At 36.2% G+C, this 25,908-nt stretch overlaps 2 protein-coding genes across 9 annotated transcripts in view; one reads left to right on the top strand and one right to left on the bottom strand.

The window, feature by feature from the left end:
* The window catches only part of LOC134794278 (CUGBP Elav-like family member 4), an 883,344-nt gene that overhangs the window by 147,663 nt on the left and 709,773 nt on the right, over positions 1 to 25,908 (top strand). The window contains exon 1 of one of the 8 annotated variants that reach the window (XM_063766076.1): positions 16,196 to 16,478. The exons of 6 other annotated variants lie outside the window; for them this stretch is intronic. In XM_063766076.1, the coding sequence (XP_063622146.1) occupies positions 16,425 to 16,478 (54 nt within the window). In that variant the 5' untranslated portion in view covers positions 16,196 to 16,424. Of the gene's footprint in view, positions 1 to 16,195; positions 16,479 to 25,908 lie in introns of those variants that run through there. One more of the 8 variants, XM_063766103.1, reaches the window with a different exon arrangement.
* LOC134794330 (L-2-hydroxyglutarate dehydrogenase, mitochondrial) overlaps positions 1 to 25,908 on the bottom strand; it is a 417,328-nt gene that overhangs the window by 302,395 nt on the left and 89,025 nt on the right. The gene's annotated exons all lie outside the window — the stretch shown is intronic.

Here is a 25,908-nt window from a genome sequence, read left to right as displayed (position 1 = left end):
TGCTTAAACCCAAATATCGTACTGCATTACTTAAATCTTGTGACGATGAAGAGATCAACATTATTTGTGAGTGCATTTATAACGTCCTAAATGGGAAAATTCCATTAGAAAAAAAAGAAAAGACGAAACTAAAAAAATATAAAGATATTTTAAGAAAATTAGTTTCGAAAGGGAAACATAAAATAAGAAAAACTGTTATAGTTCAAAAAGGAGGTGCATTTCTACCTATTATTTTAGGTGCAGTTTTAAGTGCTTTAGTGAACTCTTTATCATAAACAAAATGGAAAACACAAAAAAAATGTTATTAGTTGAATCAGATTTTATTGAAAGGCTGAAACGGAATGAGAGTCCACCCGAAAATTCCTCATCTCGGCTAGATGGAGAGATGCAAAAAATCCTTAAAAGTAAAATGAATGATCGCGAAAAGTGGACGTTATATTCTCAAGCATTACAAAGATTTCTACATTTTATTGAAACAGATCGAAAACCGTTTAGAATACCCATCGTGATGGAGGGGTTAGATCAAGTCATCAACGAAAGTAATGATATTATAAAAACAAAAGTGAACAAAAAGGAGGAGATTGAAAATAATGAGTCAGTTACAGATAATGTAACTGAAGCAGCCACACCGTCATCGTTTAATACACCTCCTGGCGAAATAAATCAAGAACTAATGCCAATTAGTCCGTCAAAAATTATAAACATATTACCTAAATCTTATGAAAAAAAAGCTCGAACGTTGTTAGATTACATTGTTTCAAGTAAACCGAAAATTTGGTGGAAACAGACTGGTGAAGTTGTTATAAATAACCAAACCATTCAAAATAGTAATATTACTGATTTGGTAAGCGACACCGTTAGATGTCTTAAACGTCCTAAGCCAATTGGATGGGAAGTGTTTGCTTTACTTTTAAAAGATATCGAAGTTCCTAGGTCATGCATAGGTAATCCTACAAATTTAGCATTTATTAATGGTACTCCTTTGATTGAACCCTTTACCCCCTCCACATCTGTGAAGACGAGAGCCTCAACAGATAAAGATAATAACACTTCTACGCCTCTTGCTACACGGGAGCAAAAGCGATCCGGAAAGAAAATAGAGTGGGAAAGATGGACTCCTTATTAGATATTAACAGAATCTATTATGACGTCTCTAATCCAGCTGGCTATAGCAGTTTAAATAATTTATCAAAGGAAATGAAAGGTCAAATGAACAAAGAGGAAGTGAAAAAATGGTTACAATCTCAAGATACGCACACGCTGCATAAACCTATTCATAGACGATTTACTAGAAATAAATACATTCTCTCGAACTTTAATGAACTTTGGCAAGCTGATTTAAGTGATATGAGTACTTATAGTCAATATAATGATGGGTACAAATATATTCTTTGTGTTATTGATGTGTTCAGTAAATATGCTTTTGCAAGAGCCATGAAGAAGAAGGATTCAGCAACTGTTAAACAATGTTTTGAAAGCATATTTACTGAAGCCAACTCTGTTCCCCGTCACATCCAATCTGATAAAGGTACAGAATTTGTTTCAAAGGCGGTTAGAGATTACTTTAAGAGCAAAAATATTAATTATTATACCACTAATAACCCCGACATTAAAGCAAGTATAGTAGAAAGGTTTCAAAGAACACTTAAAATGAAAATGTGGCGTTACTTCACTCATAAGAATACATATAACTACACAAATATATTACAAGATCTTCTACATTCTTACAACCATAGCTATCATTCTAGCATTAAAATGCGCCCAGTTGATGTTAGCTCTAATAATATTATGACTGTTTGGTGTAATTTATATGATCGCAAAAAAGATAGGCAAATTTCATTAGAAACTAAAAAACTAAATGTAGGTGATCATGTTAGAATCACTAAATATAAGCATGTGTTTCAAAAAGGTTATGAAAGTAATTGGAGTGATGAAATATTTATTATTGATTCGATTATTAACAGATCGCCACGAGTTGTTTATACAATAAAGGATTTAGAAGGTGAACCCATCATTGGTACATTTTATTCTAAAGAATTACAAAAGGTAACTTACCTCCCCTCCAACGAGTATAAAATTGATAAAATAATACGCTCGCGTCGAGTTGCTGGCAGAAAGGAAATACTAGTTAAGTGGCAAGGTTATCCTAATAAATTTAATTCTTGGATACCTGAATCAAACTTAAAGAAAATATGAGTGAAAATAGTTTTTATCTAACTTTGTTAAGTAATAGTTCATCAGATTACTACACGGATAACACGACTGCACATTTCTTAACTAAATTACCAAAGACCATTAAATTGGATGGAGAATGGGTAGTTGGGTTGGTGGAATTTCAATATCCTTGTTCCATGTATAATGTTCAAGAGCACGAAAACATCATTTATTTAAAGAAAAAGGTGTTATCACCCACCGATAAAACTACAAAAATAGTAGATATAAAAACTCATATACCAGCCACTACATATGATAATATAGATCATTTTCTTCAAGCGTTTAATGAAAACCCACAGTTAAAAAATAACGTAAAATTTCGATATGATGGATTAACAAAACTGGTTGGAATAGCAACAACAAATAAAGAAATAACATCTATCATTACAACTCCGATACTAAGTCTGCAATTGGGTTTTAAACCGAAAACAAATTTAAAACAAAATACATTAGGAAAAAGCCCTGCAAATTTATATTTAGGTTTACCATCTCAAATATTTGTTTATACTGATATAATACACCCACAAGTAGTCGGAGATGTTATTACTTCATTACTCAGAATAATACCTTTAGATCCAACTAAGTTCATTTATGGAGCTTATAAAACTCACATCTTCTCACCCGCTCATTATGTACCAGTTTTACGAAGAGAGTTCGATACCATTGAAATAGATATAAGAACAACGACTGGTGTCAGAGTACCATTTCAATTTGGATCTTCTTGCGTGAAGCTACACTTTCAACGAGTAAAATGATTTACAACAGATCGTCAGTCTCTTGTCCTTACGAACATTATTATTCACACCAAGCCGGCTCTGGGATAGGTATTGTCTATAAGGGAGTTCCATATCAACGAGGACATGGTATAGGCAGTTTTTTGGGTGGACTATTTAGATCAGTGCTCCCTTTGTTATCTAGCGGTTTAAAAACCATTGGAAAAGAAACCTTAGGGGCAGGGGTTGGTTTGTTAACTGATATGGTAAATTCTCGTCCTATGGATAGTTCCATTCGATCACGATTTAAGGAAGCGAGCGCTAACCTAAAAAGAAAGGCTGATGAAAAAATTGATTCTCTCATGTCAGGATCTGGGTATAAAATGTCGAATAAAAGAAGAGAACCGCTCATTACTCGAAAAGCATCGCGACGAAGAGGAAGTAGAAATAATAATAAAAATAACGATATATTTTCAAGTTAAATAATGTCATTTCTACACAGTCATTCATGTGAATGTGCAAAATCTGAATTAGATATATTTGCCCTTCCATCAACTCAAACAAGTATTGAAAGCGGACATTGGATTCATTACAAACCAATTTCATCTTTAAGTGATGATGGCCCCATTGAATTTCAAGTACCTGGATCAGGAGATGACTACATTGATCTATCACACACAATGTTACATATTACTGCTAAAGTATTGAATCAAGATGGGACAAAATTAAAAGCAGATGCCGGAGTTGGACCCACCAATAACTGGCTACATTCCCTTTTCAACCAACTTGATGTATATTTAAATCAAAAACTCATATCACCCCCAAACAATACATATGCTTACCGTGCTTATATGGAAAATCTTCTCAACTATGGACCGGCAGCCAAAAAAACCCATCTTACTTGTGGGTTATGGTATGAGGATACCCCAGGTTTTATGGATACCGTTGACGCCAACAACAAAGGATTTCAGAAAAGACTAGAATTTATCAAAGAGAGTAAGGAAGTGGAAATGATTGGACATTTGCATGGCGATATATTTAACCAAGAGAAATTCTTGATAAATGGTGTTGAATTGCGTATTAAGTTAGTCCGATCAAAAGAATCATTTAATTTAATTTGTCATCAAGATAAAAAACTTAAAGTACAAATAACAGATGCTAGTCTCATTGTTAGAAGAACAAAAATCAATCCTAGCGTTTTGTAAGCCCATCAAAAAGTATTGGCAACAACGACTGCGAAGTACCCCATTACGAGAGCAGAAGTTAAGATTCTCACAATACCAACAGGGGTCCAGGGTAAAACATTGGATAATATATTTCTCGGACAAATTCCTAAACGCTGTATTATTGGATTTGTATCAAATTCAGGTTTTAATGGAAATTTAGCTTTGAATCCATTTAATTTTCAAAATTATAATATGAATTCATTTAGCTTGTTTGTAGATGGTCATGAAATTCCTTCTAAAACATTACAACCGTCATTTAGTTCTGGTTTAATAGCGGCGGCATATCACACCTTATTTTCTGGAACTGGTATTCATTTTCACAACGAAGGTAATGGAATAAGTAGAACAGATTATGGTGGAGGATATTGTTTGTTATGTTTTGATTTAACCCCTGATTTATCTGCTAGTTCAACTTCACACTGGAATCTTGTTAGACATGGAAGTGTTCGGATAGAAGTACGCTTTGATTCGGCTCTAACTAGCACCATTAATTGTATCGTGTATGCAGAATTTGACAACATTATTGAAATAAACAAAAACCGTGATGTATCTGTAGATTATAATAGTTGAAAACCATAATTATATAAATACAATGTTTTCTTTCGTTTACTTTATTTTGTTGTAGTCATTGTTTGCAGCATCATCAAGATATAAATTGTTATTAATTAAGTAATTATGGATACTAATGAGATTCAATTTTGTATGAAGAAATTAAACCCACTTTTTGAATCAAATGTTTTTGCTGCTAACAAAATACCTATTTGGGTCGATCTACCTGTCTTTATTGTTAGTAATTTGGACCCTGACACGAAACCAGGCTCCCACTGGGTTGCCATACACATTGATGTTACTGGTATAGGAGAATATTTTGATTCCTTCGGACGGAAACCTTCAGGTTACCATAACTTATTTTTAAAAAGAAACACCAGACAGTGGTTTTATAACAATAAACCTCTTCAAAACCATTTTACTTCAGTTTGTGGTGAATATTGTCTAGTTTATTTGTATTTTAAATATCATGGAAAAACTATGACAGATATGCTAAGTTTGTTTTCTGATAATTCTGTATGTAATGACCTTATATTAAGGAATATGTTTAAAACATTTTTTGTGAAATAAAATAATACGTGTACTTAAATAAGATTTTTTATTTTTTCATATAATACAAAGACCTTTTAAACCACACATTTTTTTTTTTAATTTTATTATTTACAAAATATTTCTTAACATTCTTTGTTACTTAAAAAACGAGACGACACAAAAAAATCTGTTACATGGAAAATGTACTTAAGGAGAGGTAAAAAATGAGAAATACGTTAACACAATCATTAAGCTACTACTATCATTAATAATTATAACTATCACTGTTTCTTATTATCTATAAAATATTTCACACTACTGTCCTTAGAAGCTAATTGCTTTGTTATGTTATAAATAATATTTCGCGTATTTTGTAGCTCCAAATCGTCTTCCAACGCAAAATATTTCAATCTGAAGTCCGCATGCTTCCAGTGTTCCATGGGTGGGACGTTTTTGATTTTATGCATATCATATATCTCGATTTTAATCAAATGTGACGCATAGGCCCCGTCGTCTTGTCCGGATGACAAGTTTGCAACACCGTCTGGTGAACTTTTGCTCACATTTGAAGACCGTTTCACAACTTTAGACTGCTTTTTAGGTCGTTCAAAGAAGCTATCGATATTGTTTCCTGAACGTTTCTTTGCGATGGCTTGTTTAACTTTGAGACCAAGCGTACCCTCTTCATCGCTTGATTCGTCTTTATTATCATCCGGGTAGTAATAGTTCTTGAAAGTATTTTCAGTGAACTGAAACAATATAAAACAATAATTTACACACTGTCTACAATCTTGATAATTAAAACACAAAGAACACAAGTGAAAACAAAACAAAGTAAGTTACGGTAATAAAAGACATACTTACATCCATTGTTGGGTCTTTCTATAAACACTTAAACACTTCACTGTTGAATTAACACTATATTTCTATATACTGCAGTAGATACAAGGAGCTCTGATACAGAGGACTGCCACGACAGTAATACTTACTCAAACCCATTTCTCTTCGGCTTTTATACTGTGATAGTGAGCAGGATACAGTATCGTTCAAATCATGTCTCAACAGGTTCATCTAATACAGACGCTCTCTTTACTAAAACCCAAATTCAAAAGCATAATAGGAAACAATAAATCCATTGTCAGTATAAAATATAATAGATGTCTATCAATAAAGCAATTATGCTGTTATAACAATGAATACCAACACACAAGAAATGCCGACGTATTAGACTAAATCATGTTGAAACCAGTTGACACGTCTCGTTATTTTTTTTAAATCATACAAAGTAACATGTCTCAACAAGTTCATCTAAACAGACGCTCCCTGTACTCAAACTCAAATTATATCCACATAATAATCCATTGTCAGCATAAAATATAATAGACGTCTATCAATAAAGCAATTAAGCTGTTATAACAATGAAAACAAGTGCACAAGAAATGCCTCACACGCCTCGTTATTATTTTAATAATACAAAGAAACAAGTAGAATTGCATTTATCGCAGACAAAAATAATGAGTTAGAAATAGGTAAAACTAAATAAAATAACACAATACAATATGCACAATATAGGTAAGTATGTATACGATATGTAGGATGCTTTAGTTTGGATAGGTAAGAAGTTTAGGTATTTAGGTTAAAACATAACTTGAACGAAGACTAGGTGAAAGCAGGTTAGTTTGAAATGAGAAGTTAGGTTGATTTTAGTTAGGTTTGGTCAAGTTAGGTTTGGTAAAAGAAGGTTTAGGTTAGTTTAGGCTACCGACGGATTACTTGTGTAAATTCTAATTAGGTTAGGTTAGGTTAGAACTGTATTCCTTATAAATCGAAATAGCTCCAAGAGGTTGTAAGATCATAAGATAATGAATCGCAAATAAGTACCTTTTGCAAATACCTATCGGTAATACCTATTGCAAATACCTATCGCTAATACCTATCACAAACACCTACAGTATAATACACACATAAAGAAGGCATGAATGAAGACGTCGGTGGGTGAAGGGTCCAGGTAGTATTCTCGGTAACACAATAACGCGCCCGAGTCGAGATCGAACAATAGAAAAGGGTCGATAAGCCTATTGTTACCGTGGTGAGCAAGGTGTATTGTTTAATTAGCGTATTTCGTAAGTACCTGAAGGAGGCGCCGGGCACTGCTGAGACCTAGCGCAATCAATTCAAATGGGGGGCTATTTGTTTTTTTTTTTTTTTTTTTTTTTTTTTTTTTAGGTTCACCGGGGGCGGTGGATCGGCCCTGGGGTCAGGATCGGCGACCACTGAGAGGTGGGGCCAGAATCGGGGAATAGTTTCTACTTATTACCTTATGACTTATGGTATTATTTTGTATTATATTAAGTTTATTACCACATTATATCTTTTGATCACAGACAATAGTATAATCAGATATGCCTAAAATATTATGAGCAACTATTTAAGTATTATGCTAAATAAATATTAATAATATATATGTGTGTAGGTTATAACGATTTCCATTCATATAGTGGATATACACTTAAACAGCTATATGTATATCTTACATGTTTTAAAAGTAGAATGATAAGAGCCGTAGTAAAATGTATTATTTTCTTATTAATCCAGATTAATAATTTACAGAACAAATTAAATATTGTCAGAGACAGTCTCAATAAAATGCATAATACGTTAAATTTACAAACCAAAAAGCGTAACACTCCACATGTGCCTCTAAATCACGCACTTGGCACGAAACGCAGCTGAATTGAAAAATGTAAATGTTACGAATAAAGGCGGTATAAGACCGCTATGCGACTAAACGCAGCTAATAAGTCATGGGACTGGAAGGCGTCCAAAGCAACAGGTCTATGCGTAAGTTAAGTGATTGTTGGTAGGTTTTATGCCTTGGTAATAGGGTTTAAGATTGGTTAGCGGGTTGTGTCAATTTGTGGGATGTGTTGTGGTGTGGTTGGGTGCAGTATGCCAAATTGTTTATTGATGATCAAAATGGTTACGGCATGCTATAGTTATTAATTGATAGGTATAAACCATCAAGGAAAGAAGTTATGACTATCAAACCAAATGTCAATTGGAAGAAATGTAAGTAGGCCTGTGCGGTTATATATTTTAATATATATTTATTATACATATATGAATATAAGGTACTTGACTTGACGACCAGTCTGGTGGGTAGTGACTCTGCCTTTGAAGCCGATGATCCCGGGTTCAAATCCTGGTAAGGGCATTTATTTGTGTGATGAACACGGATAAAATTTGTTCCTACCTGAGTTATGGGTGTTTTATATGATATAAAATGAAAATCTTTATTTCAGGCAACTAGTGGCAGTAGGTATATAATACCTACTACCTGTTCTGTAGTATTTATATGTCGGGAATTGTGGGCGTATCATACTATCGGCAGCACATCAGAACCTTCAATCGTGGATGACGAGGGCCTTCAATGAAATACGATGTTCAACTCACAATCTTTACTGCACAAGACTCATTACAAATCACAGCACGCGTTACGTTTCTTATCTTAAGCAAACCAGTGGATTAGACCCAGGAGCCGCCACAGACGTCATCTTCCCCCGTTCGTTCTCATCGTGCTCCTTCTGAAGATTGATTGACAGCATAACTTCAATTGTTCTGGACTTCAATTGTTTTAAGAGCGCACTCTATGACGTCTTGGCGGAACTGCGTCGAACGCCACTCAAGTGTAAGTAACACCCTAGTTTGCTCTATTTGTCAAGGTTTGCATGACAAAACGCCTCTTGAAGGCGATAGATGGCACATTTCAGCCATTCTCCGACACGGCCAACCTGACATTGTACGGGTCCCTCCGTACGTTATCCATCCCACTTCTGATGTCGGGAATTGTGGGCGTATCATACTATCGGCAGCACATCAGAACCTTCAATCGTGGATGACGAGGGCCTTCAATGAAATACGATGTTCAACTCACAATCTTTACTGCACAAGACTCATTACAAATCACAGCACGCGTTACGTTTCTTATCTTAAGCAAACCAGTGGATTAGACCCAGGAGCCGCCACAGACGTCATCTTCCCCCGTTCGTTCTCATCGTGCTCCTTCTGAAGATTGATTGACAGCATAACTTCAATTGTTCTGGACTTCAATTGTTTTAAGAGCGCACTCTATGACGTCTTGGCGGAACTGCGTCGAACGCCACTCAAGTGTACGTAACACCCTAGTTTGCTCTATTTGTCAAGGTTTGCATGACAAAACGCCTCTTGAAGGCGATAGATGGCACATTTCAGCCATTCTCCGACATATATATTGTATAATATAACTTTGAAATACATAATTATGTTTAATAAAAGGATGTGTATATGTCTCCGGAAAATTGGTAGAAATTGTTGTTTGAAATTAATAAACACCCTAAAAATTTCAATAGAGAGGACGGATACAAATTATCGTCTACTTGGGGACCAGTGATTCAAATGTTGAAACCAGCGGATATATCTTCGGACCAGTGTATGGATACTGTGAGTGTTGCGTGTCGTGCCGTGGACAATAAACATTAAACTTTAACGGGTAGCTGCAATTTCTTTGTCTACCCCGAACATTTTTATAAACTAATTTAGGGTAGTTTAGTAATGTTTTATTTAGTATCTCCGTTGATATTTGGTGGGACGACAGTCTTTCCGTGGCGTGGCCACAGCTGGTACAACTCAGCTGAAACGTCGGAATTTAAGGTAAAAACAATGAAATTATATCGCGGCAGACCCGTTTGTGTAATTAAATATGTGTACAAAACGCGAGAGTTTAAAGTGTTAAATTGTAAGAATCCGCCGTTTACAAACGGCGTCGGCATTTTACAAACGATTCGCCGTTTGCAAATTGCCGAAGGCAATAATGAAGGTATAAATAATTAAGGGAATGTATAGTAACACTATGGACATGGTCTGAAATTAAATTAATTGATTGATTGTTTGTTTGTAATTTGCCGCGAAATTTTGGTCAAAATAGTTCTTTAATTTTCCACGCGTGGCGCTGCACATCAAAACTATGAAAAACACTGGGGTATCTATCAAATCTGGAGTTCTTGGATGGTCCCATCGCACTCTTTCTTTTCAAAAATCATTTCCTTCACAACTTAACTAGGCGGAGCCCCGCAGGGCTCCCAATTCTGTGCGGTTTGCCCTTCGGGTATCTGAAGATACCTAACGAACCTGACCTACCTACCTACCTACGCTTTTTTCCTCAAAGTGTATTGTTTTCACGGACGTCACACTAATAAATCAATAGGAAGGTAGGCAGGTTAGGTTCGTTAGGTAGCTTCAGATGCCCGAAGGGCAAACCGCCCAGAATTAGGAGTCCCGCGAAGCATTGCTCCGTCTAGTTAAGTTGTGAAGGAAATATTTTTTGAAAAGAAACAGTGCGATGGGACCATCCCAGAACTCCAGATTTGATGGACACCCCAGCGTTTTTCATAGTTTTGATGTGCAGAAGTTTGAAATGTAAGTTTCGGCGGATTCTTACAAAATGCCTGCGATATGTCGCATTTGCCCTAATTTTCGTACATGGCCTAATTTTCGTAGGTATAAAATCCAGTGCACAGTGAGCTTTATTTTTTTTTCAGTTGGCTCATTTCTCGCTGAAACTTTAAAACATCACATAAATAAACCAAACCTGCATTTCTTATGCAACGCGCCGAGCCCATAAGCATTACTATATTTCTTATTCAGAATCTTAAACCAACTCTCGTTTAATATCCCAAACTGAACTTTATTTCTTTAATCATACGGTTGGTTTTTAAATGACGTGGTGGTGTTAAATAAGAGATTGCTACGTTAAATAGATAACGTTCGTCTTCGTACCGCGTATTGCATTTGTTTTCGCGTCCCCGAGGATTTGTCTTGAATTAGAATAACATTGTATTGCTCTAACGTTTCTGCCGTACGTGCTTACCTACTGGGGATAAGATGGTATTGGTTTAATGGGAAGTAAATTTAAGCTAAATGAGACATATTGTAATTTTGCGTTTTCTTTAATAAAACGTCTTTTTCCAAAAAGCGTCAAGTCAAGAATTAAGAATTATTAATTTCTAAGTAAAATCGACTATTATGTGAAAAAGTAGGTGCATATTAGTATTTTGTCTAAAATGTCAAGCCTACTATAAATGATTTTTATACAAAATTGTAAGTAGGTATAAAGAATAGGCCAAACTTACAATAAAAAGTAACCTAAAATTAAAACTACCTACAAAACTAAAACTAAACCTAAAAAAAAATTCACAGATTTCGTTACGTTCTGTTACGTCCGAATGGTTTAGAGACGCATCGTGAATGTAAAGTTCACATTTATTACAGTTCAGATCTAGACCTATGGACTCGAACTTGGACTTGAGGACGGAGAGATCTGAGACTGTTTCCAACTTGCCTCCTAAGGTTCCATCGTCCAAGTACCAGACATTAAAATCAGAAGATAAATTTTGAATGATGGGGTTGATTGCTAAACAAAAGATAGCTGGCCCCAAGGGATCACCCTGCTGGCATCCAACCTCTGAAGAAATTTCATGACTGCGGTACATTAATTTGGAAGGATCAGCGTAGCAATGAAGAAGGTAATTATAAAGCTCTGGGGTGTTATTCCTGATTTCCGACAGCAGGGTGTCTCTATTCACAGAGTTAAATGTAGGAAATTATAATGATATAGTGAATAACGTTTTAGACGAAACTGTAGAATGGCTAACAAGAAATAACCTTACTATAAATACTGATAAAACCAAATATGTTTACTTTCGTACCAGGCAGGGAAAATATCTGAAGCTTAATATAAAATGTAATGGGAAACCAATAGAGAAAGTAGAGTGTCAAAACTTCTTGGGTCTTTATGTGGACGAGCACTGTGAATGGAAAGAGCAAGCTCAGGCAGTCTGCAAAAAAAATAATAAATTTGTATTTGCAATAAAAAAAATTAGACTTGTAACATCACATAAAACTGCCCTGTCAGTATATTACGGATACGTGTGTTCTGCTCTCAGATATGGAATTGTATTGTGGGGTAACTCATCTGACATATCGAAGGTTTTCATAGCTTAAAAGCGCTGCATACGAGCGATATTCGGTTTAAAACCTTTAGACTCATGTAGACCTATATTTAGACAACAAAGGATTCTAACGCTCACATGTTTATACATCCTGGAGGCATGTACTTTTGTAAAAAAACACATGGATCTATTTCTAATTAAAGACAATAATAATAAGCGAATAATTACACAAAAACCTTTGAACATGCCAGTAGCAAATTTGAGCCTATTTAAAAAGAATGCCTATTATATGTTAAGCAAAATTTATAATGCAGTGCCGAAATCTATTACTAGTTTAGTTGGACATAAATTTAATACAAATCTTAAGACATGGCTAATTGAAGAATGTTACTATTCATTAAATAATTTCTTTAATAATAACAATTTATAGAAATTTACATATTTATTACGTATTCTGACATTTAGTATTAATTATTGCCTTATTTTTACAATTTATATAAATTTAGATTTCAAAATAGCCAAATTATTAATGATTAATATTAATTTTCTTTTTGCTCTCAACTCTTAATTGTATATAAGATTGTTTGCATGTTGCATGTTGTAAGACTTGTAAAAGACTTTAGATATAGGTGTACATTTTGCATGCTGCAATTCAGCTAAATGTGTGATGCTTTTTCAACTATAATATTTTAGACCTTTTGTTACCACATTTAATGCAAATAAAGAGCTTACTTACTTACTTACTTACTTATGTATACTTTAATACAACTTGGCATTGGTCGTTGCTGAGGTATGTGCGAAGCGCGTGAACAGCCGCCTCGCAACCATCTTTTGTACCACAACCTAGTTGGACTGGTTCAAACCTATGCTGCAATTTTGAAATAATGTGTACAACAGAGATTTTTGATGCCAAACGCCTAAACGTCGATCCAACTGCGATTGGTCTCACGCCACCGTCCTTTTTTGTTAGAGCAATTAAATTGGCTCCGTAGAGAATGGGGACAATATCTGCATGTACACGGCCACTCAACATAAGATTTATCATGTTGGTTAAAGATGTAGTGAGTTTTCTGCCGGCATCGCCAACACAGTGCGCTATAAGATCTTTAAGGTGTTGTGGTGAGATTTCGTCGAGAACTTCTGCTGAGCCGGTTTTGAAATTGAAAATTGCGTCGACTATATCCTTATCTTCGACTTGGAGGCATTCTTCGATCGCAGTTGGTGGATCCAAACGGAACAGTAGAGGCTGAGGGATGCTTTGACCACAAGGCTGAGAGGGTTTCGGTAGAATCTGCTGATAATACGTCACTAGAAAACCAAAATACGAGCGGCGCCTTTCAAGTCTCCGTCCGTAATCTTATTTTCTACTGTTTTTGCTAGGTTGAAGGCAGAAAGTTTGCAACCTACTCGTGCTGTTTTGTCAAATGGCAATTCTAAAGGCTTAAAACAGTTATTTTTGATTTTTTGAGTTAGGGATAGCTGTTTGTCCTCAGAGGTGACATGCAGAGTGTTGTACACAAAGGTAAGGAGATTGCTCCATGTATCCATGTCGTTAACCGTCACGCATTGGTCAATTAAATAGGACAGGCGTGAGGCAACGCATATCCTAGCACCGCGAGGAATTCTTTTTGCAACGGGAAAGCTATTTTTGAGGTAACTAAGGTAGAGATGCAGACTCGGACGAGACGGGGACGGGGCGTCATTAGAGCGCGGCGGGGTCGAAAAATTCGAAGCTGTAGCAGCATTTTGTGATAAACATGCAGTTTCTGTGCGTTTTGGAAAAATGGATATTGAGACCGCGGGAACTTTGAAATGATTTGAGACATAAATGGCACTGGAAATTTGTCGAAACGGCCGGTTGACTTAAAGTAGGCATATATAACAACAAATGTAGAATTTTACATAGACAGGATTTTAGGTAAACTTAATGTAAAACTTACAATAATATAAGGGATATAAAAAATCTCGTAATAAGTAAATTAATACGACGCTCTGCTCCTGGCCACCGAAAGGCTTTCGCGGTGTGGTACTTATCGTTTGTTTGCTTGCTGCGGGATTCTTTGAGGCAGGGCCTGCCAGGCCTCGTGTACAGATGTAGTTGTTTTGTGAGACGGCAGGTATAGTTTAGATTTACACAACGCACTAGAACTATAACTTCACGAAATCACCACCATCTAGTAGATACTGTTAATAATAGTGTGTAAAAATATATTTTCATGCTTGACAATCATATGTCACAGTCATAGCCGCTAAATTTCGCAAGGCCGTATCATGAGTGCTCGGGCTGCGGACTCACTGGTGTCAGCACGGAGGATTTGATGTTCGTTTTCTTCTGCTATTAATGTAGCTTTGGCTAAGCAGGGTAGTATGAAAAATTGATATAAAAATAAAAATATCTCGGAGAAATCTTCCGGACCGTGTTTGACCGTTGCTAGGCGATAGGTTGGTTAATGTCTACATAGGCTATATTCCTACTAGTCAAATCAGCTTCTTTTTTAGAACTGTCAAAACGATTTAATAATATGGAATTTATATGAAAACGAATGTAGTGACGTCACGGTAAACTCACCTAGTTTTTATATTCCAATCAGATTTATTAAATACAAATTATGTTTAAAAATAGCTGCTATGTATGTTTTTCTAATAATTATCTGGTGCTTTATTTTGTGCACGGTTTGAAATAATTTATTTTAAGAACAGGAAACATCCCTATCAACACTAAATAGGCGTGTTATAGTTAGACATTAAATAAAAATGTTGTTAATTCTAACCCCGGTTTCCTCCTACTATTTTAAAATAAAGAATCATTTCACTTGATGTATTTCAAAACACATTCACATTAAGGTATTTCATCCTTCTTAAAACCATAAAAGACTAATTTCAACATCAAACACGAAACAGAGATCATTTATATAAATTAACACCTTGAAGCTCGCCGCGCCGAGTTCATTGTAAATCTGTAAGAAGTTCCGTAGAAATTATAAAACAAACTAACATACATACATGTTTGAGCTCATGACTCGTGCGCCATAACTCGCTTCCTCTTGAGGAACTCTATAGAGCTGGTGACTGTGATTTTTAGGTTTTAAGGTGTTTTAAATAGGTTTTTTGGTAAGGTCTTGTGTCTTCAATGCTTGATATATTATGGTTTGCAAGAAATATAAAAAAAATAGTGCAATGCTTTACCTTATACCTAGTTATTCCATTTATGAAATAGGCATTATTCAATATATTTCAATGAAAATACTCTTTATCTCCGCACCGTAGTAAAGTACCTGTAGGTAACATACTTTATTCAAATAAAAATTGATCAAGCTATATTATCGCTAAAATAATTGTTTTAAACTAACGAAATAATAAGCATGAGCTATTACGCCAAAATTCTAATAACTTCCGGACAGCCCCAATGTTCATTTTTCTATAGAAAATACCCTAACTTAGTTATTATTCAAAGTCAAGATAAATAAAGAACCATTTAGTCATTATCATTCTAAAAGTAACCTGTATGTTACAAAATAATTCGTATAGGTACGTATACAAACGAAATTATTCAATGATGTTCAAATTGAATTAGCAATTAGGCTGCATGCGTTCAATTTAAAATTTAGAGCAGCAAATAGAAATGTAAGTAATTTAATATCATGTAGTAAACTGCAAATTATTATTTCCATATATGAGTGTAATTCCACAATTACGATATAATAATTATATTGAAATAGGTTAATTATTCCGGGTTAGTGATTTAGAAATACTTAACACATTTGATTTTCTGTCAGAAAATAATGGAGGTAAAATCGATGGTTACCGAGATATTCAAAATAGGTTACCCAACAGCATGATGCTTGTCTAATATAGATTTATCATCACCAATTTATCATTAATCAAATTACGATAAAGTAAAAAAAAAATCTAGAAACCATAAATATGTCAGTCACTAAATAATATACTTAACCAAGTTTCTTGATATAACTACATCACTCATTACAAACTCGCACCAACAGCTCTATATAGATCTGTAGCAGCACCAAAGATTTGTGTTTAAAATTTGGTCTTATTATAGCTTTACGGTCGACTCGCACGTCAGACGGCAATGCGTCTTAAATCGACGCCGGCGCACGTTTCCTACATCGCGGGAAATCGGGATCGCACGGGAATTCGCGGGTACCGGGATTTTGTGTTTTGTGAGTGTGTGTGTGCTTGTTACCATGGATTACGACTCGCTGGTGTATTCGCATATTGCGAATTACTACGATGATTTGGTGAGTCATGTATTTTTGCATTAAACAAAATAAAATACTGCCTACCTGTAGATAATTTGCTAAGAGTATTTTATTTTTAATATTAATTGAATCTATACAGGGTGATTCAGGAGACGTGAGCAGGACTAACACTGCGCGTATCGTTAATTATAAGCAACTGTTTCGTATCAGTATTAGTGAGGTTAACGTTAATTTTCTAGTCGTGTTGAAAAAAAAGTTATTATTTTTTTTACGACATGCATGGTCACCCTAAAATTAGAATACTAAACTACCGATATTCTGTGTCAAATTGAATGTCATTACTGTCATCACGGTCTGGTTACTTTTGAAAACTCGTATCTCACTCAAGTTTGACAGTTTATTTTCTTCGTAATCAAAATGCCATTACGGTTAAAGAGGTTTTATGTTTACTAATTAGGTCCTGTAGGGTGACCATGATTGTTGAGAATTAATTTTGCCCTCACCAAATAGTTAAAAAATAGGAAAAAGTGTGGTTGTTTCTCCTAAATACGACGGTGATCGATCAATTATCAGTTACTGAGTGTGCAGGATTAGTCCTGCTCAAGTCTCATGAATCATCCTGTATAAAAAAACACTGTATGTAGTAGGCAAAACGATTTTTTTAGAGGATGCTTTGTAAGACAATCACGTCAGGAAGTACAGTTAAATTATCGTACCTACTTAGGTTTAGGGTAAATTATATGTATATCCAGATGCGTTGTTTGTTATATAAAAAGAATGTAGGTGCTTTTTGAACGTAACAATTATTATATTTTAAGAATCTATCCAATATTTTCAAAGTGTAATTTAAGACTTTTACTTTAATGTAGACCATTTTAAATATGAAGACCATACAACTACAGAACTGTAATAAATTTAGCAAATGTAAACATGCCGAAACACCGTGGACCGTGAAATACCGAATGGAAACCACACAAGTACTGAGGGCCTACCGCGAAACAAGTTCGACGTGTTGTCTCCCTGTCACACTTACATACGAATTTATAAGTGCGACAGAGAGGCAACACGTTGAACGTGGTCCGCAGGCCCTCTGATACCTACTCGTATATTAGCTTTCTCTGAAAACGGCCTACCTATAGTACTGACCTGATCCTTTACAACATTTTTTTTTTTTGACGACCGGTCTGGCCTAGTGGGTAGTGACCCTGCCTGCGAAGCCGATGGTCCTGGGTTCAAATCCCAGTAAGGGCATTTATTTGTGTGATAAACACAGATATTTGTTCCTGAGTCATGGGTGTTTTCTATGTATATAAATATGTATTTATCTATATAATTATGTATATCGTCGCCTAGCACCCATAGTACAAGCTTTGCTTAGTTTGGGGCTAGGTTGATCTGTGTAAGATGTCCCCAATATTTATTTATTTATTTATTTATTTATTATTATTAGTCAACTACCCAATTGTCAGCCCTTTAACCCTTTGATCGGCACGCCTATCTAATCGTGTGCGGCGCATCACCGTGAACCTTGTCGGCATGCACGAAGGTTGATATTGGGCTAATTCCCACCGACCGGCTGCAGCCGGGCCGCGCCGGAGCGCATTTTCAATGTGCCTATACATTATGTATGGCAGGAGCGATGGAATCCGTCCGGAGCCGACCGGCTTGCGGCCATACAAATGTGAAATGCGCTCCAGTCTGACTCGTCCCGTTCGGTGGGAATCGTATTTAATAGTCGCGTGCGTCAGTTGACGTTTTTCTGTGGTTAAAGTGTTAAGTTAAACCGCTTAACACTTTAACTTCAACTTCATAGTCCCCAAGGCTTCCTTTAAGATTATATAAGGTTGAATAATTCAAATAATTGGAGGAGGGCCAACATTCACATGACTTGATACTCACAGTCGGCCGTCGGTCCTTCAATTCGCTTTTAACCCTTTGAGCGAATCCACGATTTCCGTGTAGGTAGGTATCGTGGCTTTTCTTTCCATAATGAATGTGTATAGTTCTACATAACATAACACAAATCAAAATATGTACCTGTCTAATAATAGGAAACTGCTGCTTTTACATTAGAAAATCTTAATTTCAAATAATTTGTTTTATTACGCCATTCAAACTCGCTGCCCCATTTTCTACGGCTCTAATTGTAATCGACTGACCACTAACTCATACACATACTAATTGTGTTCACTAATGGCCGTTGTGGAACTGCCTTTTCGGTAATATCTAGCTGCGATGGTTTCCCAATCTGTGCCATCGGCCAATTACCGTATTTCCGAATGCGATTGGGTAATGTGCATTGTTTGGAATTGCGTTAGTTTCGCGTAGTACAGTCGGCGTCAGATATACCGGAGCGACTGAGGTGCTCAAAAATATCTGAACGCGCGCTCTAACGACTTGACAATAAAGGCGTGTTCAGATATTTGTGAGCGCCTTGGCCGCTCCGATATATCTGATGACGACTGTACCTACGGTTAGCAGTGTCTAGTGCGAACTGTGAAAATAGAAATTTTGCGTAAATACGTGTACCTCTTACTCCAATACAGCAAATGATAGCTGATAAGTGATAATCGAATAAATTTCGAATATAGTTAGCAACAGATGATAGCAATGTCAACTTAGGGGTTAGCTAGTTGAGAGATTAGTTAGCTAATTATATTTTAGTGCCAGCGGGTGGGTGCATTTTAGATTTCATTAAAGTATCTAGAGGTAAATTAAAAACAAAAACTTATAAGCAAAACCTTTGAAAACGTTTTCCACCTACTCTCAAAACTACTGAGCCTATTATTACCTAATTTATGAACCGATATTAAAGGAGATATTTGTAAAAAAAATCTTAGTTTTTTATTTTATTTTAGTTTACCGCATAGTAACAGTAATTCACATGTAACGTAGAACAAACGTAGGTGGTAGTTGGTTCACTAAATCACTCCAGGTACAACTACAGTAAATCTAAAATCATAAACTGTTACAATGGAGCAAGAAGCGTGATTTATTTACGGACGGAAAGAAATATTCGAAATATATCGTAAAGTTAAAAGCACACATGTTTTTATGATCTAGCATAGATGAGTCGTCTACTAGATGGCGCATATCATAAGAACTCGCGGTCGCACACTTTGGCACTCGCATACTGATTTAGTATGAGAGTGCAACCGCTTATTTAAGTTGAGTACACATTTAGTATCTGTACTCAGGTAAGTTTCAAATTTATCAATAGAAATACAAATTTTGATAAGTTACAAATAGGCAAGTCTTGCCCGAAGCGGTGAATTCCAGAATATTGTAGGAGGAGGAGTAGTAACAGTACTGCTACCCTCGGCTTAGTATTTCACAAGTATTAGAGCATCTCTATGTGGTTAATACGAGTATTCAGTAACGCTTTTTTACCTTAATTTAGTACAGTACAAATTGCATTTTTGTGTTTAACCAAAATCATTACATCTCTTGAGCGCTAAGTAAGCTAACCACTACTACCTCTTTATTTTTGTCGAACTAATGATTAATGGCAAGTCTACACGAGGTAGTCTATGTACACTAGATATTTGCCGCCGTTCTATCGGCGCTGACGATAAAACAAATAGTGGTGCAAAAGCTCTAAAAAGAGCACGTGCATACCGGGTGCTATTCGTATGAGTTCGATATCATCACAGATCTAGAGCGTATACGCTCTCGTGGTTTAATGAGATATCTGTAAGAGGTAGTCTATGTGCTCTAGATACCTGCCGCCGTTCTATCGGCGCTGGCGGTAAAACAAATAGTGGTGCTTTTAGAGCACGTGCGTACCGCGTGAGATTCGTATGAGTTCGATATTATCACATATCTAGGCTAGGACGACGCTTACGCTCTCGTGGCCCATCATTTTGATATCGGAATGTACGGTCAAATTAGCCTCCATGTCTTTGGCGCTTTGTGTAGCTTCACCCTAAAGCTGTATCTATACCAAGTATAAGCTTACGGGCTACAGAAATTGCGTAACGTTCTAATATACCTTTACGGGGAATCCGGAGAATGCGAAGCCCCAGATTGAAATTAAAGCCAAAGGGTCCGTCTTGGAGAGGCAATCTGCCGTGATGTGGGCAGGTAAGCGTGTTAGGTGGGTAGTCTTGGGCAGGGGCGGGCAAACATAACAGCGGAACTAGGACCATGCCCATAAATACTAAGTTACAAATGTGATATCTGGTTTATTAATAGTCGATATCGATATGTGCCTTGGAGGCAATTGCCGTGATGTGGGCAGGTTAGCTTGTTAGATGGGTAGTCTTGAATAGAAGTGGGGGATTATCATCAGAGCAGAAGAAGATTTTGGAGCACGTGACTATAAGTGTACCTACACTGTAGATTAAAATCTATCTTAGAAGAAAGACAGATAATTCAATTTTATCTATTTTGGTATTGTAAAAGAAATAATGACTATAGTTCGTTTTTTAGCATTAGAAAAAAGGTAAACAATCTAGATGTGTCTTTTAATAGAAAAACACGTTTTAAAAATAAATCACGGCAAATATGAAACAATTATGAATCTAATTCGATCATTTATATTCTTCTGATTTCAATGCAGAGTCAATGCAGCATGGCTAAGATGGAGAACTCTGTCAGGAGTACTCTGCGACAACAGTATGCCAATCAAACTTAAGACGAAACAGGAGCTGAGTTTTAAATATTATAGGTAAATATACCCGTCTCGCTAACGGAAGCGGCACCTAAAAGTAGTGCGATAAGGACAAGGCGAAAAATCCTGCGTAAAAATCTCAAAAATCGAGGTTTCGTACTCCTCTGTTTCCTCCTCCAAAACTTAACCAATCGTAACCAAATTTGGAAATCTAAATGATTATGAAATAATCTGTGTCGGACCGTTTTGCTTTTTTGGCTAATTGATATCAGTTTTGAATGCCACGCCTCTCATTGCGGCATAGTCAATTAGGCCATTTTGGCCATTTTTGAAAGGCTCTAGCGTCTTAAAAAACAAAAATATCAAAAAAAGCAAAACGGTCCGACACAGATATTGACAATATTAATATGTGTTGAAAAAATCATTGCTCTAGCTTCAAAAACCACGGAGGAAAACGAGGAGTACGTTTGTATGGAGAAATGACCACTCCCGTTGGCTCTTAAGGGTAAAGTCTATAAAACAGCGGTTAGACCAGCCATGCTATATGGTTCCGAGTGTTGGGCTGCGAAAAAGACTCACGAAAATAAACTGCACGTGAACGAAATGAAAATGTTGCGATGGTCGGCCGGCGTAACAAGGCTCGATAGGATACGCAACGAATACGTCAGAGGCTCCTTCAAAGTCGCACCCATAGGGGATAAGCTGGTGGAGAGACGAATGCGTTGGTTTGGCCATGTTATGAGAAGGGACGAAGAGTACCCAGTCAAAAAGGCCTTGGCTATCCCGGAAAAGAGAAAAGGAAGAGGGCGCCCGCTAGCTACGTGGTGGACAACCGTAGCCAAAGATCTGGAACGGGCACAGCTGAACACAGAGACAACCCAGGACAGGTGGTCCTGGCGCCTAAGGACGAGGAGAGCCGACCCCAAATGAAGGGATAAGGCAAGGAAGAAGAGATATTCTTCTGATTTCATAAGTAATAGTTACTGATGTTTAAAAAGCGTTTTTCAATTAAAAGACATGTCAAGAACGCTTACCTTCTTACAAGTTCTTTCTAATGCTAAAATAAACGAACTGTAATCGTTTTAAAAATATGCAAAATTTAATCCTACCTTGGAAATACCTAAAGATCAAAATCATTGTGGGAAATATACCCTCTGCTTTAAAAGCTTAATGTAATACCTGATCTTGATTTCATTTGCATGATTTTGCTGTATCCGTGCAAAAACTTTTACATAAGTTAAAAAGTTGATTGAGGGTAACATTCCATTTCTAACCGCAGCTGCATTACTGTCACTTTTACTATGGAAATTGACAATGACAGCGACACGTTCAGGCCGCGTAGCCAAGATGCCGATCGCTTACGCTCCGTAGCGATCGAAACGCAACTGTCACTGTCGCACTAATATGGAAGAGTGATAGAGAGACATAATGGTTTTCGTTGTCGAAGCGATAGCGATTGTAACCTTGGCTACGCCGGCAGTACCGGTAGTGCAGCTGCGGTTAGAAATGGAATGTTACCATTAATATTTGCTACAAGGATACACAAGAAAGAAGTAAATGATAAAACTTCTCATTTCTTCCATTTTTTTTCGGAAGTAATATAATATAATTTTTATAATACATTTCCATTATATATTCAATACCATATCGCGCACATCCAACTTGCATTACCAAATGCTAGCTCTATTTTAAGCCGGCGTATAGAATCGTAACTAATCCGTTCGGCAGAATCGAACCGCCAACGTTTGTTAGTGTTACTCCCAAAATAACCGCACTGTTATTACGCAGTTGGTTTACAAGTGTACATAAAATTTTAGTTGCTGAGCGGTAGAAGGGTTCGTGGTTGATGGAGGATTAAGATATTTGATGATTGGTGTCTTATCAGGCACAAGCAGGCAAAGCACAAGGCTACGTATTTCTAAGATTTGATGATGATTTGATGTAAGTATGTTTTTTATGAAAAGAATCCGCCGTGTTTCTGGGGCCAGTATATTCTCGGGGCTACCACGTAGGGCTGTAGTAGGGTTAGAACCGGTGGTAGTTTTTGACATTTATATCACGAGCGCTTCAAACACTTACATTTCTTTGGACACATAAAAAAAAAGATATTTCTGGTGATTTGGTAGTATGTAATAGGTAATCATCAAAATGTTGAAATACTTTGCATTAAAATACGTCCGAAAAAATAAGCTATTATAGTACCGGATCGCGCCATAAGTGTTTACCATCCTCTAAGCTTTAAAAAAATTGATACTTCTCTATGTGTTAAACAATTAGGCCGTTTTCCACTACATAGACTAACTAAATGGCTAAACAACTTAGGTATCAATATCCAATAAGCTTAAATACGCAATAAAACTAAAAGTACTGACCTAAAATATCAAAAATCTTATATTTCCAACTAACAAAATATTTTATTACTTCCAGCTTCTATGAAAACCTATACCTCGCTAAACAGCTACACACAGAACAAGCACGTACGTACGTGACTGAGTCCGTCTCGCTCTGGCACGTGCGAACATTGTTTTCTTTTAATTAAGTCGAGGCTTGCAGCTTCATTGGCCACACGTCGTAATGGCGTACGACCCTTCATTATCGGCTAATCTCACCTAATATTGGATGACGACAATGGCTGGGAGTCTTTTAGGGATTTTTATTGAATTATGAAGTTTTTTGTAAGTTTTTGAATATAGAGTTAGACCAAGATATGTCTGCAACGATTTGAATGGCATACGCAGTGCAAGTGTTGCTTTAAATGTCAAACTTCTACGAAATTATTACGTATAAAATAACACTTACACTGCGTATGCTATCAAAATCGTTGCAGACTTTTCTTGGTGTAACTCGAGACCACTTTTTCAAATCTGTGGCCAGAGACATACAGCTGTATGCAATATAATAAATAAAAATAAAATAAAATAAAACCAATGCATTTATTTCGGACAATAAAATCCATATAATGGCCCATCATTTGAACTTTGTGGTTGATTTTTTATCGACTACCTGCTAACTTGGTTTGTATGCTTGCTTGAGGCTCTGAGGGCCTACCATGAACACCGAAGTTCGCAAATTGCGGGCATTTTTCTCCGTCACTCTAATTACGCCTCGATTGTAGTAAAAGAGAAAGATGCCCGCAATTTGCGAATGCGCGGTGTTCACGGTAGTCCCAATGAAGTTAGGCAGTCGCCCATAATATTTCTCTCAAGTGTAAAAAACGAATGTCATCAGCGAATATCGATATATCTGCACTCCACCTTGATAGCGAAAGGGTACGTTTTATTCGTTCCTACCATCAATCACGGAACATTGTTTATTCTACCTTTGTTTTCTGTCAACGCTCGGCGGCGGGAACATTATTTCCCAATTCCCTATTGTCGGCGCGGATGATGAATCGTTCGGGAAAAAAGCGTTAGATGCTATCGGGATGAGTCGATTTTGGAGTTCAATATGCATGCATACGTAGAAAAGTGAAGGAAATTTTCGACTTTATATTTTAAAATAAATAGTCCATTAAATCCGCCATTTGTACTTTTTTTGTATTGGGAAACAAACGTATGGAAATTTTATACATAGACAATTAGACACCTGCAATATCAATGGGGTGGAGGGGGCAAATGCGTTGCCGGCCTTTAAGATGCGAGTTTAAAGGTCGTATCGGTCCAGATATACCGCGAGCAAAGACATATGTAACTTCGTATAAGACGAATAAAGTCTAAGGAAAAAACGTGCCTCGGAATTCAAGCAAAAGTCATTCTCGAATAGATGGCGCACACACCTTTAGCCTATCCTCGGCTAGATGGCGTGACGACACCGTTTCATATTTAACAATTTTAACACATAGATATCAGTGAATGAACATGGATCAAAATGATATAAAAATAATAAAATCATTTATCCATATATATACATTTTTTGATAACTTATACGTTTTCATTTTGAGTTTTAGTCGTGTGTCGATAGATGGCAGTAAATTTACAGTGACTACAAAATTTACAATGACAGGACCCCTCTATACTATATATTCTTTTTGCCGCGAGCGACAGTTCATTCCACAGTTTTACTTGACAACTGTCACCTGAAAATAGCAATTTTCCGTATTTTTGAATCAGTAGCAACTTCAATGTTTACTTGTTTACGTCTTAGTAGTTAATAACATACTGACTGTATAGTGAATTGGCATTATTAGGTGACAATTGTCCTGTCGTGGTGAATAGTTACCCAATGATTTATTAATAGTAATTAAACAGTATACTGTATACGAGTATACTCGCAATACCCCAATAATAATAATAATAATAATATTCTTTATTGTGCACAATGAAAACATGATTAAATACAGCAAATTAACATAAATAAAAAACTAAGCAACAACAGGCGGTCTTATCGCTAAAGAGCGATCTCTTCCAGACAACCTATATTTAGCGTACTTAAATGATAAAATTCAGAATATACTTATTCAAAACCTCATCCATATTTATTTGCGGGCAACCGTAGCCGACTTTGATATAATTAAAAATACCATCCATTATAGTCGTACTTTTGCGATATCTCATTTCCATGGGCCGATAATATCGTTTCGTTTCACTACCAGAGTAATGAAGTGGTAATCATATTTAAATAAAGGATCATCCCGACCGGCGGTAATTGGATGCATTCACGTAATTAATAATTAATTTGTAATTTAAACCACTGATAATTTGCTATGGTTTAACTAAATTAAAAATACTAGAATAATACATTCTCAGAAATCGTTAATTTTCGCTTAATATACAATATAGTTATCAAATCGGTAGCTGTTAGAGTCGGACCAAAAAAAGTCTGCAGCGGATTTGACAGCCCACGCAGTGCAAGTGTCAT

Source organism: Cydia splendana, chromosome 1 (assembly GCF_910591565.1).
Source record: "Cydia splendana chromosome 1, ilCydSple1.2, whole genome shotgun sequence".
NCBI lineage: Eukaryota > Metazoa > Arthropoda > Insecta > Lepidoptera > Tortricidae > Cydia > Cydia splendana.
The sequence above is the reverse complement of the archived record's forward strand: the minus strand, read 5'-3'. Positions and strand labels throughout refer to the sequence as shown.